This window comes from Salvelinus sp. IW2-2015, linkage group LG35 (genome assembly GCF_002910315.2).
Source record: "Salvelinus sp. IW2-2015 linkage group LG35, ASM291031v2, whole genome shotgun sequence".
In the NCBI taxonomy this organism is placed as follows: domain Eukaryota; kingdom Metazoa; phylum Chordata; class Actinopteri; order Salmoniformes; family Salmonidae; genus Salvelinus; species Salvelinus sp. IW2-2015.
Window position 1 is genome coordinate 10,571,073 of NC_036874.1, and position 21,430 is coordinate 10,592,502.

At 41.1% G+C, this 21,430-nt stretch overlaps 1 protein-coding gene across 6 annotated transcripts; it reads right to left on the minus strand.

Moving 5' to 3' along the window:
• Positions 1 to 2,105: 2,105 nt before the first annotated feature.
• On the minus strand, positions 2,106 to 20,877 carry etv1 (ETS variant transcription factor 1). 6 transcript variants are annotated; one of them, XM_023980525.3, is made up of 14 exons: positions 20,745 to 20,875; positions 20,251 to 20,371; positions 19,729 to 19,819; positions 19,353 to 19,400; positions 18,654 to 18,719; positions 14,494 to 14,547; positions 9,667 to 9,796; positions 8,434 to 8,616; positions 7,897 to 8,144; positions 5,908 to 5,976; positions 5,737 to 5,805; positions 5,415 to 5,584; positions 4,039 to 4,140; positions 2,106 to 3,867 (listed from the first exon to the last, which is right to left on the minus strand). In XM_023980525.3, exons 2-14 carry the CDS (start codon positions 20,293 to 20,295, stop codon positions 3,640 to 3,642), a joined length of 1,503 nt encoding a protein of 500 aa, XP_023836293.1. In that variant the 5' UTR covers positions 20,296 to 20,371; positions 20,745 to 20,875; the 3' UTR covers positions 2,106 to 3,639. The 6 variants fall into 6 exon arrangements, with proteins under 6 accessions (XP_023836293.1, XP_023836290.1, XP_023836292.1 ...); XM_023980522.3 differs by having other exon boundaries at positions 5,908 to 5,979; XM_023980524.3 differs by lacking the exon at positions 20,745 to 20,875 and adding an exon at positions 20,565 to 20,662 and having other exon boundaries at positions 5,908 to 5,979.
• Between the last annotated feature and the right edge of the window lie 553 nt (positions 20,878 to 21,430).

Consider the following 21,430-nt stretch of genomic DNA (forward strand, 5'->3'; position numbering starts at 1 on the left):
AAGCCTAGAGGGCTTCCCAAAATGAACTCCTTTCTCTGAAACCTGTTTATTTCTTGGTGAAATATAATGTTATAGGATCTCTATAAGCTCTCTTCCTTAGTGCTCTTTTGTAGGGCATTCAATTTCCCGGATGACATGAATGCTCACCACGTATTTAAAACACAGAGGTTTGCATGGGATTTCAATGTGGAACTTTGAATAAACCGCAGTCAATTGTGTCCGCTCTGGAACCGTGAAGTTCATTTCAACAGCCAAAGTCAACCACAGCCTTGGACACACACAACTGATGAGGCATCAAAACAAAAAGGCTTTTTTCCGGAAGCACAAGTTTGACTGTACGGTCGTTCCACGAAAAGAGCGCATTTTACGCTCTTTTGATATTTTAAGTAGAAATTGTGCATCAATATTTTATTTTAAATGCCTGCTATATTAAATGAAATGTCCTTTAATATATACCATATAATCACATTTGTCATATGAACAGAGGCTTGCTAAAGTGAAAAAGGTCCACGTTTCGTCATCATTGCAAAGCCCTAGTTATTTTGTTGCTTTGATAAAGTCATTTCTGAAGACTATTATTTATTTAATGTGATTAGTGACTCTGTCCCTCATTTTAAGGTCAACCCTGTTACATGAACTGAACTCTCATTTTAATATGGTGAAACTATTCCTTTAAAAAAAAAAATCCCAGATAAACATTGAACATCTAACAGTCAAATCGGTGTCAAATCAGAAGAGCTGGTTCGACTATTTTTGGACATTGACTGATGTTTGTGGTGGGTAACTGAGCGGGTTGAGCATCCCACGTTAACCCTGTTACCCATAAATAGACAAGACTAGAAATATTTTTGCAATTAAATTGCCACATTAAAAGCTTGTGGCACACAACACGCTTCCATTCCTCCAGTCACGAGGGGATTTATGTCTGATTTAAGATGAAATCTCCAACCCTGTTATGGTCAACCTAGTTTTTTATGTATACTTAACAAAAATTTGTTTTTCTGTTTGTAATGAAGCCCTTTGTGGGGAAAAACTAATTCTGATTGGCTGCGCCCCTGCCCAGTCATGTGAAATCCATAGATTAGGGCCTAATTCATTTATTTCAGTTGACTGATTTCCTTATATGAACTGAAATTGTTGCATGTTGCATTTATAATTTTGTTCAGTATAGTTGAACATGTGTTCTTTATGACAAAATGTTAAAATGAGGTCAAATCAACTTTTTTTTTACCAAGTTACACTTCTCAAAGCATTGAATTGGTGGAACGACCCTGTAATCAAATATGTAATCCATCATATTAAAAGTTAGGTGTTAGTAAATGCTTCAAAAAAGCAATCAGATGGATAAAGTTAAAGGGGCAATACATTGCACTATAGGCAATCAATAAAAACATCTAACAGTAGGACCTATAATAGGGTTTGCCTGTAACCTGGCCTGACAAATTAAGGCAAGCTGTGTTTTTTCATTACTTACACATCCGTTTTCATTTTTCCCCCAGTGAAACCAATTAAACAACGCTTCCTTAAATTAGTCATTGATTTTTTTGCGAGTGACACTTTACACGAGGCAATAATAACTTTAAGGCAGTGTTACTTTTTCATTACTGACACTCCAGCTTTTTAAGAGTAGGAATAAAAGACACCAACAATTGTACAACATGAAAAAAATAGTGCTTTAAATTAGACATTGATTTTTCTTTGTGTGTCACTTTTGGCTAAATGCTTTGCGGTAGAGAGTATCCCCACCAACCTGGAAATTGACGAGTTACTTTTCTCCATTGCACTTCTCTACACCAACCCACACATGCTTGGTTGAACTGCTCTAATTGTGTTTATGTCTGTCAGTAAATCTACTGAGTAATGTGGTTTTGAAACCTTACAGAATATTTGTGTTTAATGCAACAAGAGGTTGTGGTAAGATTGGCTGTGGAAATTACGACCAAAATTCTATTTTCTATTTCAATAGTTGCCATAGATAGCTCACCAAGATCCCATACTTCTATTCTCTTTACAAATGTTTACTTGTTAAGACTTAAATAAATCAGAAAATATTGTATTCGTGGTAAAAAAAATATATATTTTCATGGGTGACAATCACGCATATACCAGTTTTTCAGCACAATTTTATTACAGAATTTTGGCTATTGCTAATCCCATCCCAACCTGTATACTTTTTACAGAACTTCATCGTGGTGACTTCATTTTTTTCATTTTTGAAGAATATAAAACAAAACATATGAATAAACAAAACAATTAAACATAGAACGCAGAATTGCAGATGCCATTATTTTTAGACTATAAAATGACAGTTACAATTAGAAGCAGCAACCAATGTGCATTTACCTGATAACACATGGAAACCCTATTTCTGATATAACATGGATCTTTATAATACTATAAAATTCAAAATATTTCTGATACCTTTTTATTAAAATGCAACCCCTGTATGCAACATTTACATAATTTGTCTACAAACAAAAAAGGAAAAAGTTAGATATTTAATTTCATTTAGCATGTTTTTCTCTTTTTTGTACGGTATGCATTCCTCACATTACCTTTGATTTTAAAAGGGGAAAGCAACATCGTGTAATAGGATTTAAAAGGAATGTTTGTTTTGTACATTTCCCACATTGTGGCCTTGAAATATCGGATAACTAGTGTTATGGCTGAACTGGTACACATCATTAACATAAAAACCATTTGCGTCATCTAATGTAGGACAAATCAGAATGAAATGTTTGTTCTAAATATGTAATTCATTAAGTCGACTGCTGGTGTGATATACATAAAAATGCAAAGACTAAATAAAGGTACAGTCTCCGCTTCATTTGTCTTTTAAATACAGGTCATTTGCATTACAGATAATAAAGTATGTTTAGGGTGAATTTGATTGCATCTGACCGTTTCGTGTCGAATTCCTACAGGTCTACACAGTCAATGCAGTTTCGAAAAGGAACCCAACATTCAGTCATATCATGATGTACTGTTGGGCAGTCAGTATTGGCAAAGGGGCACGTTTAAAACTGGTAGCAAGGCAGCATGTAGATGTCAACTAAGATTGGTATAATTACATTACTGTTTCAAGTCTATAATTATGTCACTTCACCATAAAAGTATCTTAAAAGCATGTCATTACAATACATTGCATTATTCACTTAAATGAGTAAGAAAGTACACATGATGGAGATGAAAGGGCAATTGAACAAAAAGAGGACTGAGAGAAATAATTGAGGATGCTTCCTGTAACTGTCGAAAAGATCAGGGCAATTTTTTTTTCCTTCAAGCTCTGAGGATTCACCTGCCTAGACTGCAGGAATATGTCCATATGTGACCTTTGGCCTTTGAGTCCTGTCTCATACGAATACGGCATGCTCGGGGGGGAATCCCTCCTTTAAAATCAACATAAACATCTGAAACGACCCAATTACATAGCTAGCCCCCGCAGGTTCACACACTGTCAGTCAGTCCATAAAGTGCACTCTCTATCCTGCAGTACGGCTTGGACGTCAACAAAAATGTGAAGAAAAAATGTGGAGTTTGTGAGAGAGGGTGAGTCGGGGTCCTCTGAATGACAAAGTCTTTCCCCCTGTTCGTAGTGACTGTGAAATGCATTGCAGTTCGGCGTCTTGGGGMTTTACGTTAATAAACGTAGCCCTCGCTGTACGGGTGTGGYGGGTTGCAGTAGGGCCCCGCCTCCTGCACGTAGGCCATGTTCTCGTCAAAGTGTGACAGCGGCACCGTGTCCTCCTCGTTGATCTGCCGCTCCATGTCCGTCTTCAGCACGGGCCGCTGATTGTCAGGGAAGGCCATGGAGAACAGAGCCTCGGGGTCGCACACAAATTTGTACACGTATCTCTCCCCTGCCACCTGGAGATAAGATAAGATTAGATAAGATAAAATGAGATTAACTTTATTGTCCCCAAAGGGACAKTTGTCAGAGCMCATGGTTGRCTATGGAGAAGAAGGTATTACAGCTAATCAAACGCAGAACCATCGTCATATGTCTCTTGTCAGGGTGCAGCCTTAGGCCTCTTTTACCTTCTGCATAATGCCTTTTTCGTAGTAATAGCGTAACGATCGGCTGAGTTTGTCGTAGTTCATAGCTGGTCGATTCTTCTGGATTCCCCATCGACGTGCAACCTTTGTTACACACATCCACGAACAGACAGACGCACATAAACAAAGGGGAAATGGCCATGGTGAAATGAATAGAACCAGAATGTCATAGAAAGATCACATGTATTATGTTTAGTTGAGGATTAGTGGCTTCAGTCTTGTAACATATTCCCTGTGCATAATAAGAGGTGAGAACATAACACACCCCCTGTTACACAACTTCCCGGTAAGAATGCAATGACGTTGTCTAAATGTCAAAGCTTACTAATCCATATTTCCTAATAACAGCAATTAGAGTGGAACCAGACTCCACACCCCTTGACAGGGATGTGTTCATTAGGAACTTGTCACCCACCCAGTGGAGCAGGCAGCAGATGTTACAGCACCTGTCTACCAGACCACACAACCTCCCATCCTCCATTCTAAAGCCCTACTCCCACTGTCTCTGTATACCAATCTCTCTCTCCCTGTCTCTCTCTCTCTCTCTAACCCTGTCTCTCTGTCTCTCTAACCCTGTCTCTCGCTCTCTCTAACCCTGTCTCTCGCTCTCTCTAACCCTGTCTCTCGCTCTCTCTAACCCTGTCTCTCTCTCTCTCTAACCCTGTCTCTCTCTGACTCTCTCATCCCCACTCTCTCTTTCTCTCTCTCTCTCTCTCTCTCTCTGCCTGGACCCAACACTAAAAACATTGCGCCCCCTTTCATGTCCTCATGCTCATTCATGTGTTACACCTGCCCGGGCCAAAGGCAAAATTTACGGCCACCCAAAGCCCAAAGTTAGCGCGTTTGGTCACCTGATGGTATGAATGCCCCCCCTGTTCGCTGCAGCTGGCTGGTTCCACTGAGTTGGGCCATGTGGACCGATGCCAAGTTACCCCCCCAACACACACATACACACACTCCTCTAACCATTACCCTACCAACACACCGGACACTGACTGTGCCTCTCTGTCTGTAATGTGAGCGCACAAACCCAGACCTGTTCCATTTCAAAGGGCAGAACCGTCAACACCGTTTATATTTTTAGGAACAGGTTMATTGAAATATTTAGTAGGCCACTCTCTGGTTGACAGTGTTTGATTTGATCAGATTTCATACTTTTAGCACGGGGTGAGGCAATAAAAAAGGAACGTCAGTACGGTACATTGCCTCGTTCAAACGTTTCCTAAAACATTATTCTGACCGTTTGAAGAACAGATTTCACCTCAAACTCACTTCAATGATCAGAATAATCTGGTCACTGTTGCTTGAAGGGACTAAGATACTCCATGTGGAATATGATGAGACAGACATGCTCTCACCTCCTCTGGCTCGATGAGTTTGAACTCCATGCCCCGGCCGGTCCAGGCGATAAAGTGAGAGTTGGACGGGTCGTCCAGGAGAGCCACCAGGAACTGCCAGAGCTGCAGTGAGCCTCGGCGCTGGTAGGTTGGACCTTCACGGTACAGACCTGACTCCTGCTTTATGTCACCTAGAGGGGGGATGGAGGAAGGAGGGGGATGGAGGGACGGTTGGGATGTTGGGAGGAGGTTGTCATTTCACATGTTTCAATGGCTTAAAATGTCTTTGATTGAAATTACAAGTGAAAGCAGCAGTTTATGTGTCGCCTCTTGGACGTCTCACCTTCAACCTTTTCGGGGACCACGCAGGTGTCGTCGTAGAAATGTCTYGCGACTTTATCGAACATGCAGCCTGAGAGACGAGACAGTGTTGAGAAATCGCATTGGGAAAACGGCAACTTGGACGGGATGAATAACCCAACCAACATGCATGTCTCCAAGTGTCATCCCTCACCTTCAGTCCTGCTGCTGTGAGCCAGATAKCCGTCTTGCCTCAGGTAGACAGAATGGCAGCTAGGCACTTCTGCTGGAGACAGGGAAGAATGGGTGTTAGAAGCCCTTAGGACAGTGGAGCATTAGGACAGTATCAGCTATCTGAGAGCAGTCAGTTACTGCTCACTCACTGCCCCTGATAAAAGAACATGTCTTCTAGCATCGCACTGGAGCTCAGTCAACACCAAGCATACAATATGAAACTAGTACTGAACAGTGTAGTGTCTTAGTCTTGGCTAAGCTCAAGGTAACCTATTAGCAGCGTTGGAGTAAATGTAGCATAACGTGTCGGCCATGTTTTCTGCCTGTTCTGTTTCTTCAGCAGTGAAGCATGATGGCTGTGATGACTTTGTTTCACTGCCGACAACTTCACCGGTACTATTTACAACAGTATAATATTATACTGTATATGTCTGGCCCTCCTACAACATTACAGCTGCTGGTTACAATCAAAGAGCCGAAACAGTTACAAAGTGAATGGTCAATAAAATGACTAATCCCGTTAATTTAATTCATCAAAGTAATGGGCTTGTAGAGGAAATTACTGCTAATGAAATTACCAGGCTCCCCTCCCATCCTCTCAACAGGCCTGGTCTAGTAACCAAGCTGCAGAATGACTGCTAATAAATTCCCCTAAATGGTCAATCTGGGATATAAAACATGCTGGAAAAGGACTCGCTCTGTTCATCCATGCCATCGAGATACATGGAAACCTGTGTAAATGTTTGCAGGGTAATGTTCATTAGACACCAAACTGAAGACAACCGACTGAAATAAACTGTCCAGTGTGGCTCAGTTGGTAGAGCATGGTGCTTGCAACACCAGGGTTGTGGGTTCCATTCCCACGGGGGAACAGTATGAAAATGTACGCACTCACTACTGTAAGATGCTCTGGATAAGAGAGTCTGCTGAATAACTCAAATGTAAATAGTGAGGACTACCTGGACATAGAAACATTTTGTTTTCTGTTGCGCTCTCTTATGAACATGTCCCTGTTGAAAAGGGCTCATGTTACAGAGAGAAGGCCAACTCAAAGGGAGCTCAGTGCTGTTTATATTGAAATTTTTCTCTGCAGTGGATGCCACATTCCACCCTGACTGGGCACACTATTACACCACTCCACAGTAATCTCTCCTTGGCTCTATCTTATGAATGAAGCCAGCAGTCCAGTGCAGGTTCATTCATTCATGCCCCGACGTGGCCTCAGGGACCCAGGGAGGGGGGGGGGGGTTAGAACACTCCACCACCCCTCCTGCGGGGGCGGACTGTGACCAGGCACAAAGATTAGAGCACCACAGGAAATGGAGCCCGGCACAGACACCCAAACCAGAACCCCCTGCACTAATAATGGGTTAATCCAATCAACAGGCCCATTCCTCAAATGACAACTATCTGGTCTGATTAAAAAGAGGGTAGTTTGATGCTGTGGTGGGTCCAAATGCCAAAAGTATTTGGTTATATTATTGAGTGAAAAGTGTGTCCTTTGGTTGAATTTCATGATGGACAATAAAATATAAATATACAGTAGGCTACATTTTTCTATAGCTCTTACCCTAGTTATAGATTCAATAGTTGTAAAGATGGGGAGAGGTCCGGACGTAATAAAGAGATGTTCTGCTTTTTTTGACACAACACTCCACAAAGCATGTCCTGCATCCTGCAGGCTGTATGTATTGATATGTAGGCTACGTGTGAAGTTTTGAAATGTGTGTAGTTCTGTCCTTGAGCGGTTCTTGTCTATTAACGTTCTGTATTATCTCATTTGTCATGTTCTGTGTGGACCCCAGGAAGAAGAGCCGCTGCTTTCGCAACAGCTAATGGGGATCCTAATAAAATACCAAATACCAAATAATATAATGACACCGCAATATTAAATACAACATATTTTACTGTATCTCTCTGACCACCCCCCCCCCAAAAAAAGAAGAAGATACCCATTACGCCCACTCACCTGAGTCATAGGTGAAATCCCTGGGCTCCTGTTTGATCATCATGGACGGGGGGTACGTGGGGGGAATGGGCGCCCCCACCATGGCAGGGTGCTCAAACAAGGGGTCGGGGTACTCCTGCTTGAAGCCTTGTGGGGGGAACAGGATGTTGGGCTCAGACATCTGTCTGTGGTACATGGGCCTTCCGTCCCGAGACATCGACGGTGGGGAGGGGAACGAGTGGCAGGGCTCCGACAGCTGACGTCGAAATCTGAMAARGSMAAAAAWWTWMMWTTTYMMMAAWTTTYMWKRWWAMCSRWTKRRRMMRRWMGRMYKRMMWYAAWWMMMMWTKYTWWWMCYWAARSYTKRMMAWTTWWWMMAMCCSTTGTGTMTAATTAGAATGGTACATCTAGATTCTGGTAARCTGTACTGAATGTACTAAAATGATCAAATAAACKTAAAAYGTGCACTTGAAACTATGTCGATAATGTTTTGTTAGTGCCAGTTTAAAGATGATGTAGTGGTAGCCTACAGTAYACAGTAGCTGTGTAGTACAGTACCTGTGGTCCATGGAGTAGGTGCTGTCCGGGAGGGGCTGGAGGTGGGGGTACGTCCTGTCTGGTTTGGGGGTGGGGACGGCCGTGGGGGAGCCATTATGAAGGGGGGACACGGGGTTGCTGCAGGGGGGCGTCGCTGGGCTGGAGGGCTTCATGCCTGTTGGGTGTTTGTGCTGCTGGTAGGCACTGAGAGACACACGGGGTGGAGGGATCAGTCTGTTGTTGTTTTTACATTATGTCGACGCATGCCGTTTGACAGAAGCCATTGTACCCCCCCTCCGTGCTTCTACACCTGCATTGCTTGCTGTTTGGGGTTTTAGGCTGGGTTTCTATACAGCACTTTGAGATATCAGCTGATGTAAGAAGGGCTATATAAATCAATTTGATTTGATTAGTGTGGCCTAGTATTTGAACGCTATCCTTTTACATATCCAATCGTCTTTTATGTTATAGTTATTGTCAAAATGACAGTTTAAAAACTTTTTGCACCAAATTTAGAATTTGAATTTTGACACATTTTCCTTCTTTAAGAAAATATAGATATTTTAGCGTATGTTTAGGGTTTAAAATACTTTTGTGTTTCCTCTTCTAGAATACATCTTCAAGATGACCCTTGACGTACACGGCACTGTAATATCGCAAGCATATACCACAATGCCATATATCACAAGTCAAATCAATTCAAGATTTGACGTAACTAGGCAATTATTGTGCCATCGGCATTTTGGTTCATTTGAAAAAGCACCTTAGGTAGACAGTATATTATCCTAGATCTATTCCCCAAGTCAAGTGCATCCMACTTGAAACATTTAGCACAGCACCTGGCCTTTTGTTTCATAGGGAATGGCTGCAATTCCAATGTCTTGAATTTTCAAAATGGAAGTAATACAACTTTGAAAACAGGGTGGGAAGCCAGWAGTACTGTAGTTTATCAAGCAATCATAATGAAGCAGTCATTATCCATCTAACAGCGTGGAGATATATTGGACTTGTGGAGATGAAAAAAGACTACAAAATGTGATTCATTTTAATTTTCATCAAACCACATTTACCTRCAGAATCCTTGTGAGATTTCGCTACAGGTAAAATAAATACTACTTCAATATCCCACAGGATATTTTACAAACCACCAAAACCTATGATGTTCATTTTTGGGTGTTAGTCTATTTCTTTGTRTGCAATCTGGCTCTGTTGGTTCCAGATAGGGGAAAGTGACTGGTGCTGTGGCTTACCTACCTGATGTTGTACAGGCACTTCTCCCCATAGTGGAGTTTGAAGGGCCGCTCCTGGCCACAGGTGGAGCCCACCTCGGAGCAGGGGCTGTGGGGCTCCTTCTTGATCTTCAGCTGCAGTCCGTGGAATGCCACTACGACATGTATGTGTGAGAGAGAGGGAAGGGGGATGGAGAGGAGACAGGTAGAAAGGTACATTAGATTGGTGATGTTGAAACATTTATTCAGTAACTCATTCATTATTTATCAGTACTCTATATGTCCAAATGTACAATAGTCATATCACCATGGAAAGTAAACCTATTTCGAAGGCCCTTCCACCACATATAAAATCCTTACTCAACACTTGGGTAATAGGTATACATAAAAGCATATCCAGTACTTCATCTTACTCCAATGCTTTCCCTAAGGACAGGGCCGGGATCTATGCAGACTATTTCTATTTCTAAGTCCAGAATCCCAGTCTTCATCACTCACTGTAACTCACTCTCTTCCTTCCTGAAATATGACAATCTCAAAGCAGGGCTAGACTCCACTAAATCCATATCACGTTTCAGCTAACTGCCAATAATGTCCAGACAACACTAACAAGGCCCATTGATCTGAGCCCACTCTCTGTACCTATGCCCAGTTCCCCACAGTGGCCTGTGCATTTAAGAAGCTGTTAAGTGCCAAATCAGTCCTGATTAACGTCCCATCATCTTGAGTCATGATCAACACTAATTCACTTGGCCACGCTGATGAAAACCCAGTCAGTCAGGATCAAGTCAGTCCTGGGTACCTGGAGAGCTAGTGTGTCATCGCTAATAAACACATGTAGGCTACGTACATGCACGAACATGCACACGCGGTTGCACCAGGCACATGCACAACTACTGAGGAGAGTATAAACCCAAAGTGCTTTACTTATGCAGAGAATAGGGCACAATCATTTCCTCGTTAAAGTTGACAGGCAGAGGTTGGTCAATTTTCATGTTAAAATCCGTATCAGACACACTGGGTCGTCAAAACAAAGTAGATAGCGATCATGAAGGGAAGTGAAAATCAATCAAACTAAACAAAAAACAAAAATTGCTTGTTTTTTCTCTGGTTATTCAGGCCAAAACCATGCTCAAATGTCTACATGGGTGATTGCCAACCCAGTGTATATTTTTCTTGAATGGGCCTTGTAAAACAAGTCCATTCCGGGGCTGATGACTGAGGAAGTAGTTTAGAGGTTGAGGAGCTGAGAGAAGCGGATGTTTTGAGTTTCTCACTGCTGACTGACAGCTTGGCCTGTGTGACAGTGTCACAGTCTCTCTGTGTGGAGGAGKCGATCTGTCAACACCCCATCTGACGCCTGGGTCCCAGGGGACTGATGCACGGGGCAYGTTGKGGCAAAGCACAGGGGATGTTCACAGGTCTCGCTGGCCTCGGYGGGGYGCGACCTTTACGGGTCATCGATCGGWGGTCAAAGTGGTACYTCCTGAGGGGAGACCTTTGACGAGGTCGAACGGCGTCACAGGCGTCGCAGACACAGAGGCTGCAGCCTTATCTGGCTAATTAAAGGCTTACGGCAAGAGGGACAATAAGTAACAGAGACKTATTGTTTACTGTTTTGTGATGTACATGTATTTATCAATGGACATACACTGAATAAAAATATAAATGCAGCATGTAAAGTGTTGGCCCCATGTTTCATGAGCTGAAATAAAAAATCCCAGAAATGTTCCATACGCACAAATAGCTTATTTCTCTGAAATTCTGTTTACATCCCTGTTGGTGACAATTTCTCCTTTGCCAAGATAATCCATCCACCTGGCAGGTGTGGCATATCAAGAAGCTGATTAAACAGCATGATCATTACACAAGTCCACCTTGTGCTGGGGACAATAAAAGGCTACTTTAAAATGTGCAGTTTTGTCACACAACCAAATGCCTCAGATGTCAACATTTTTGCGGGAGCATACAATTGGCATGCTGACTGCAGGAATGTCCACCAGAGCTGTTGCCAGATAATGTAATGTTCATTTCTCTACCATAAGCTGCTTTCAACGTCGTTTTAGAGAATTTGGCAGTACGTCGAACCGGCCTCATAACCGCAGACCACGTGTAACCACGCCAGCCCAGGACCTCCAAATCTGGCTTCTTCACCTGTGGGATCGTATGAGGGGGGTGGGGGTACTGAGGAGTATTTATGTCTTTAATAAAGCCCTTTTGTGGGGGGAAACTAATTTTTATTGGCTGGACCTGGCTCCTCAGTGGGTGGGCCTGGTTGCCAGGCCGACCCATGGCTGTACCCCTGCCAAGTTATGTGAAATCCATAGATTTAGGGTCTAATGAATTTATTTAAATTGACTGATTTCCTTATATGAACTGTAACTCAGTAAAATCTTTGAAATTGTTACATGTTGCGTTGATATTTTTGTTCACTATAATTATGGTTTATGAAATTAGGTTTTTGTTATACAACACAGTAGCTTAATATGCAAATGAACTGAATGCGCTACAATGTTAAGAACAGCTCAGAGAGGCACCTAAAGAGAGGCACCTAAAATAGAGATGGAAATGTCACCATAGATTTATCAGTGGGGTGCCAAATGTACACCAATCAATATGGAAGACATCACCTGTAACGAGAACAGATAAACCTTTTTGAATGTCAGGTCCATCAATGTTAAATTGCTGTGATTATCTACAGATTGATTTACCTAAATGACTGTGTTTCATAAGAACAAGCATTTACCACAGTTAATTACATCATTTTGAATGGATTTCATTTTGAATTTCTCAAATATTCTGTCAATTTCTTTGGCTGGTTTTCTGTACAAAATGAACATGCGTTATGCTTGCCCACATTATTTGCATTTTAATATTTTGTTTGGCCCTATTCCTTATTTAGAAACCAAAGCATACATTTGGTTCAAAACAACATTTTGATCATTGATGTTTTATAAATACAGATTTTAGTCTATTTGCCTTTTGTCTCTGACTTGACTTTAAGTGCACACAATCTCTTTCATTGATTATTTTGGTTCCCTTATTTAAATCATATTTGAAATACCTCCCAACCAGCTATGCCGTTCACAGTGAATTTTCTCAATACAGCCACTATATTAGCTGCAAGCTAATAAATGTCATTTTGGTGCCAATCATTCCAAATTACCACAAAACGCCCTTGAGGGCAACAGTTGTGTGCGTTGGGTTACAAACTGTGTATTTTGGCATTTASAGTGAAGTCTACTTTTGGCAGATATTTCTCCAGTCCATTCATAAAATAGCAACAGGGGGGGGGAATCAATTTTCACAAACTAAGTGCTTGCCATTACTGATAATGTTAGTAGCTTATCTGCTGATTACATGTGGTCTCATTTTACACCACCTACAGTACTTCCTCATACCCTGCTAAGTTATGCTAATGAGAGCATGGAAACCACTAACATTGAAGGTATTAGACAAAGAAAATGTCTCCTCCATGTGCAAAGCCTTAAGATTCAATGTCTGGAAGTTTCCCCTTCAAATGTGATGTTAAGTATGGTTGATGGACATGGAAAAATTGTCCACAAGTGAGGTGATAAAGTGAGGACATGAATGCTTCTCTGTGAAGCGCAAAAAAAGATGTCAAAAATATCAGCTTGATCAACAGTGTTCTCAAAGTCTATTGCCACGTTTCCACCTGTTCTCAATGTATATTTCTTCATACTGTAAGAATGAACGGACTGCACATGTCATACACCTCGTTTTACCTCTATTGACCTCTAAACAATCCCACCATCCTCTCTCACTCTCTCCTTGGTGAAACCCATATTGGAGTACTGCAGGCTGGGACGCCTGCTCGAGAGCCCAACCACGGTGCCCTCACCCTCCCTCCCACCATCTGTTTGTGCCTTTCCAGTCTGCTCCGGCATGCCAACAGGACGTTTCCTATGGTCAGCAGTCTCCTACTACAATGTACACGATGGGCCCTGGATGGCTTTGAAGGACATGGGGACCTCAAGACCTTATGGATGTTACTGTGCAACCATTTTGGATCCTATAGTGGATATGTACCATACTGTATGTCTATGGAGCTCAGAGAAACTGGTAGGAGGTTCCTCAAAACCAAACAGTTCCTTGAGACAAATGTAAAAAATAAAAGTATTGAAATTAATAAAATATTCTGAGGTGAATATCAAACATGTGAGTGATAAAGGGGGGTAATGGTCATTACAGACACAGTTTCCTGCTTTCTCACTGTTGCACAGGCCTTTTGGCTCATCTAAAAGACATGTGCTAGCACTGGATCCCACTGAGCTCCACTCACTCCATGTCTGTCTCCACGCTGGCTGACTTCCTTCATAACCACACTGTGCCAACAACAGCCTCGTCTCCACTCACTTTAAATGCTCATTGTACTGTGCCACCAAGTGCATTATAATGTATAGCGCATTTATGTCAAGATATATTGGATTTCTTCCAGTATAACCACCACAACAMATACTGACAGTTACAGAGGATAAAATACTTGAGTTTGAGATTATTATATATATATATAAAACACTATTTGATTATTATCACTCATTGCAAACGACTCAAAATATTTTGATGTTTTTCTACATAAATAAACCCCAGTGCTATAATATCATAGCTACCTATTCTACCCCCTCTCTTCTGCCCCTGTCTGCGAATCCGCAAGACTAGCTCTCTGGAGAGCACATGTGAGAGTGAAGGTGGGGGTACTGAGAGACATGGAAAAACACACACACTCACACATACACACAAGTGCAAACACACACACACACACACACACACAAACACATAGACTCACACATACATATACAAATACAATAACATTGTGGCATCATATACTCACAGTTTTCAGTCTGGAAGTCTGGGACAAACTGCTCGTCATTGTCGGGAACTTGAGCTAGAGAAAGAAGCAGAGAGGAGAGGAAAAGGTGATTTTCATGCCGATGGACAACAGACTCATGATATCCAGTCTAACCATGTCAATCCTTTCCTTTGGCGAAAAGCCCCTAAAGACATAAAAAATCTCTTTATGGACATTTATCTATTCACGAACAAAGCAATGTAACCGCAGAATCCTCCCAATGTTTATCCAAGGTATAACGCACCGATGGACAAACAGAATGCAAACGGTGTAGCTAAAAGTTAAAATAACGGTCTCTAGGGAGAAAGAATGTATTGTTTTTCCCCCTCTTTCTCTTGATTACATATGTCCTGGGGTTGTCTAGTCTGTTTTTTGATGATGCTGTAGCTTCAGGAGTTTGCTATCTCCACGCCGATAGCAATAACACCCATTGTTAACAGTAGCTAATTGGGTTCTTCCCCACTGCTGAATCCACCTGTACCTGCCAAGTCAGCTCTGCTCCAATCCAGAGTGTTTCACCTATCATTCACACTCCTGTGCCTTCGGCTAATGCTAAGACAATGAAGGCTCTGCTCTGCACAGGGTCCAATTAGGCATGTACATATTTATATCACACATATTTGTACTTTTTAGGTCCCTGAAGTTTGACGAGTTTGGAGAATTGTGGCAAATGGCAATATGAGAAATGTAAATGTGTCATTAGCACGTCTATTTTTGCGCACAAAGAGGTGGATTCTCATTATCACTGAATCAGTATCATGTCGAGGCAGGTCTGTATCACATGATCAAGTTGTTCTGTATATTCCCTTTCAAAAGGATCTTTTCACTTTTCAAAACGAGAGAAAACGAACAATCCAAGAAAATAGAAAAAGAAAAACTCCTATTTTCTCACAATATAAGTTGTGTAAAAACAAGTGAAAAACYATTAGGTCAAGCCTTGTGTGAGCTAATGTTCACCATAAAACAATTGTCAATAAAGTACACTGTTCTGATACACACATGGAAAGATGAATTGTATTGTATGGTGCAATACTGTATAGTGATAAAGATCAACATAACAGCAACTGAAGTATAATTGTAAAACCCTGTGCTCCTGCTGACTTCAACTCTTTGTGCCAGCCATGCCCCCTCTTGTAGAGGGTGTGTGGTGTGCACTGTGATTTCTGCATCAATATGGCCATTGTAAGAACTTGAACCGTTTCATACAAAGCACCTTTTAGTGCAAAATAATGTCATACCTTGCCACTATAAATAATTACAGACCAGAACTTTCTCTCAATTCAAAATACTGGCTCCATCACAAGACCATGACTGGCAAACATTTCACCCAGTGCAAGCCGGACCACTCAAAGAAAAAACAACAACGTCTCAACCACAACCGTGTACAACTTCTTTCTACCTCAAGTTTGCTAGCACTGTGCAACACACGCGCACTTGCAGACATCACAAAGTCGCAAGGTTCAAAGCGAGAGGGGAAGAAGGATGGMGACGGACAGGCGGAAACGAAAGGAGAGGGGGACAAAGTGATGTTGCAGCCAGGAGCTGCAGCAGGATGTATGAGTCACTGGACCCAGTCTGTGAATGGGCCAGCTGATCCCTGCAACAATTCCCGGGGAGAGCACCAAAATTAGAACTCTGCCGCCATTCACAAAAAGAGAGAGAGAAAGAGAGAAAAGAAGAGAGAAAAGAAAAACAGCAAAGCCCCATACACAGGCCCTGAGCAGTAGTGGCACATCCTTTGTCTTTTCCTCAGCCCGTTCTTTTCATCCCAGCCCAACACCATCATGGTCCTGTACCTACAAGTGCTGTGTGTCTGATGGTGTTCGGTTTCAAACAAATCTAGCTAGCGCGCCAACAACAGGGCTGAGATGAAAAGAACGGGCTGAGGAAAAGATTTACCGTCTCCTTTTAAAACTTTGAATTCAATAGGCCAGACTACGTCAACTATCATTTTCACATTTGTGTCAAAATTTTATTTAAAAAAATTACAGTATTCTAAAATTGCGGCAACCTCACCGAATAGATCTCAAAGTGAAATTGATACTTGAAGAACTCCCAAAAAGAGAGAGAAAAAAAGCCTTGGCCAAAATGGCCAGGTTAAGAACCCTTCAACCTCTCGGTTTGTGATGTCGGAAATTCAGTCTGTCTCCCATAATTCCTCCTCTTATTTCCAATTACCTGAATGAATAAATCTTTGAAATAGGTAGSTAGGTATTCCTTTTTATCTTAATGGACAGGAAGTCATTTATTAAATCTACTTCAATCTTGAAACGTACATCACAWTGATCCAYGACATRCAGAACTGTACTCCTTACAGTMATATCTATATCAGGAACCAAGGCCYTTTTYYCCCACTTAAATACTAAAATATTAAAACGACATYYTAYTCTTTTACAAGCCCTGCGGTATATACTTCATAATCTAACTGGCAGAGAGTAGCTGGTAAAGTATTCCAATATCTATTTCAAAGCATACTTTTCATTTTTAAAACCCCTAAATTACACTGCAAGCATTTTTAAATGTATTAAAGAATAGATGAATCTCATCAATGATTAAGTTGCCTATCCACCTGTGCAAAGCAGGGAGAAATATTTTTCTACCTCTTTGGAAAATGTAATAAGATAACCTCAAAAAACTTACCAGAAAAACATCACAGTTGATAGAGTATAATAAAAATGTATATTATTGGTTAAGGATCTACACTTTAGACCTTAACATTACGACTAGAATCATCTGCCAGTAGAGACTAAGGCCTACTGGATAAAGAAACAGGTTGTCTTGTTCAATACTAATATAGTGCAACAGTAGAGCTGAAGAAAATATCTAAACAATTTACCACAAGTACACATTTTTCTAGATGAATTTCAAATATGTGATCTGAATATAAATCATCAAAAGTTCAATCTGTCATCAAATGTCGATTCCCCTCAAAGCTTGAGAGACCAACAAAGAACAAAAGCCCTGACACTGACATAGATTGAACAACAAAAGAATGATGGCATTATTGATACCAAATGTAGCCTAATTCTAATCCAAACGATATTTGTTTTAAATAGTTAGCTGACACAAGATGTTGGCATGTTTTTGTCTTCCATAATGCAGTCCACATAAATCAATGATGTGTAGTGCATATAAGGAGAAAAGTAAATATGCAGTGCATTGGGGCGGCAGGTACCCTACTGGTTAGAGCATTGGGCCGGTATCCGAAAGGTTGCTGGATCGAATTCCTGAGATGACAAGGTAAAAATCTGTCGTTCTGCCCCTGAACAAGGCAGTTAACCCACTGTTCCCTGGTAGGCTGTCATTTTAAATAAGAATTTGTTCTTAACTGACCTGACTAGTTAAATAAAGGATACATTACATTTACATTTAAGTCATTTAGCAGACGCTCTTATCCAGAGCGACTTACAAATTGGATACATTTATTACATTTTTTTTGAGAAAGATGTCCCACATACAGAGATAAACTTAGTTATATTATGTGTAGAAAGGGAACTCATGGTGCATTTACAAGACGAGTTAAGATGATGGGACCAAATTATACAGCACATAATGTTGTGGGCTTGTTTTGGTCCCTAAGCAAGCGGCAAGTACAAACTTCAAGATTTGTCATGCATGCATACAATCATATTGACATGGGAAATTAAAATGATTAAAAAGTCATGTAGATGACTTTTATAGAAGCTACAAAGAACTCACACGTTGAATCCACATCCTACTTCATATTTACACCCCTATTTACTCAGAGTCAGAAACTTTGTGATTTCATTTTTTAAAACCTAATGCCAATAACATAGATTGGACATACTGCATATTATAATTTATAGGTCACTCTAAATGTAATCAAAGCAATAATAACATCCAGAAATGTAGTAACAAAAGTTTTAAAGAATAAAAGGCCATGTTTTTCTGTTAATGCATATTGCAGCTTATTAGCAATCAATTGTAAAGAAGAAACTAATGCAAATGTCCCATGCAAAGAAAAGCATTTTCAATATGTAAATGATATTCAAGAGCAGAAGATCAAATGTAGATACAAACAGCAGACTAATACATTTACAAACTTAGACATGCACAAACACAGGAAACATGCATCTCACGAAAATGGTACAGGCACAATATGATCAATATTCTTTACTAACCAAAACTTCTGTGCTGCAAACAGGGCGGAAAGAAGACACCCGCGCTTAAATCCTGAAGCATCACGTCTGAGTTATACCACACAGAGCAAGTCTTGCCATTAGAAAAAATTATTAAATAAACAAAAACAAAAAATAAACTCTCAACAAAAAACAAGTAAATCCGTTATTTTTCTTCCAAAAGAAAAATAAAGAAACGGAGAAGACAGCTGATACTACAGCTATGGAGTATGATCTTTAGAGAGCTGCGCTGAGAGGAAAAGAAAGAGAATGAGTGAGGGAGTGTGAGAGAGAGAGAGAGAGAGAGAGCGATAGAGAGTGAGTGAGAGAGAGGAGATGGTAGAGGACCGGTGGAGGTGGTGCGGTGGTGGCGGCTTGCGTGCGTTAGCTCTTGCCAAAAGCAGAAGAGACAGTGAGCAGCGGAGAGCTTTCTCCTGGTAATTTGTGATGACACTCTGGGTAGAGCCTCCTCAGTCTCCCTCAAGACCACGCTCATCACAGTCTCTAATGTATGCATGACACACAAGGTGCCTCTTCCACACAAGCTTTAATTGGACTGCACGTTAGTAGGAATGGAACTTGAGGCCAATTTTTTCTACATCTCTACCTTTCCCTTTCCCTTTCTCCAATTCTCTTACTCTGTCTTTTAAACCAAGTGAGCTTGTTGAGCTTTGACACTACAGTAAATGTGTAAACACTTACCTTCCGCCAGCCAGGTCTCTTGCAGCTGACTGAGGTCCTGGAAGAGTTCTARGAGAATAAAACAATGGAGGACAATCATCGAGGGGAAGAAAAAACATGACAAAAAAGCTTCAGAAACAATTCCCCCCACTATGACAGGCTAATAGGCTTAGAGTGCCATTGGAGGCTTGGCCAGATGATTCAGAGGCACGTGTGTAACTAATAACAACTCAATTTGGGTCTGTAGCCACTGACAGATGCTACTTGCAATCTTCACAGGTGAATGTGTTGTAATTGAGATTTTGCTTACGAGTGCAGGTGGCCACAAACCAATTGAATTTTGCCAAATGTTAAGAAGCCGTGAAATTAACTTTTCCCTCCCCTCTGCTCTACCTACCTTCAGTGTCCAGGGCCAGGTCAGAGTTAATTAATTTTCTTTTTCTGTCATTTGCTGGTCTCTCGCTGCAAGACGTCTTCCCTTGTGGCCTCTAAACGGGAGGAAACAAATCAATGTTTCCCACTGGAGTGATTCTGTTGTGTACTAGCACAGATGACAGCTGAGAGAGCAATAGATGGCCATCAATCACACATCTCACACACTTTTAAACTTGCCCCTGTCCCTTTTCTTTACCTATAACTACAGAGGRAATGCAACACTTTAGTACTAGTAATAACGTTATTACAATATTTCTTTGAATATATAACATCATGTATTACACAGTAATAGTTCAAATATTATGCTATCCGTACATACATCTGCACATGGAGGAGGTGACTGAGCGACCAACTGAGTGACCAGCTTGCAGGTTTTACATCAACTTAATAACACAGTAATGAATAACAATTTCCTGATATCTAAGTGCTGTTTATTTGTTATTTGGTCTCGGGTTATACGTAAAAAAACGTGTCTCTCACTCACATTGGATTTAATATAAGGCACTTGTTGGTCTTGAATCCCATCCATTCTCCAACGCTAATGCTCTACTTTAATTGATAAGCAATTAGCCAGAATTGTCCGCGGAGTGTGCCGTCCGACCACCCTATATCAAGATGGATTGGGGGAAGAATAAAATGAATGGACCGTCTAAACCTACCGAGGTAGTCGACCTGAAACATTTTCATTCATAAAGGTACAAACACCTCCGCAGTGAACTTGCACTACGATTATCCCACTACAAACGTAAATAATTGATATATTAGCTGCATAGCTCACAATGAGTTGTGTTTACTCACCTTTGTAAAGAGGTAGGCTATGCATAAGGTTGTTTACAAACGGTCCACTTCTAGCTATAGGCTGTGCCAAGGTTGGCGATACATTTTGAGAACAACCACCTAACGTGACCAAAAGCTCTACATAATATTCTAAGGCAAAGGTAAACACAAAATAGAAATTAAAAGAATAGGGACACTCACCTAATTAATATGCGCCGCATTCATTCAAGGGTTTCTGCCTGTATTTAGTAAGAAACAAAAGTCAGCGATGTGAAGCCCGCTGCTGAATCTGCCGGCTGAAGCTCGCGCACACTCAGCTCTAGTGTTGCTTTCGCGCGGCTTGGCTTCGCCTCCTGGGGCCTCCCATGGAAAAAGAAGGCTCTCCGTTTCCTATTGGTTGTCAATGTCTTTCACTGGATCCGATTTCCACCCTTCAATCAGGCACAGTTTTAATCATGTGTGTTTAACTTCTAAAGAGAACAACTTGTGAAGAACAGCGTCACAACTGTGTGCATGTCTGTCTCTCTCTCTCTGTGTGTGTGTGTGTGTGTGTGTGTGTATGCGTGTGCATGTCATGTTGGTTTAAACTTTTATCACTTTGCACAATGTTTCTCAAAAATTGGGCTCTTAAAAAGCCACTTATTATACTTTTACTTTATGCTACATTTGAAAGAAGGAAATAGGTTACCTGTGTACAGAACCTGTTTTGTTTTGTTTGAGAACATGTTTTCTCAGAGCACGTTCTTGATCAAACCCACACACAGTCGCATACACACACAGTCTCATACACACACAGTCACATACACACACAGTCGCATACACACACAGTCGCATACACACACAGTCACATACACACACAGTCACATACACACACAGTCACATACACA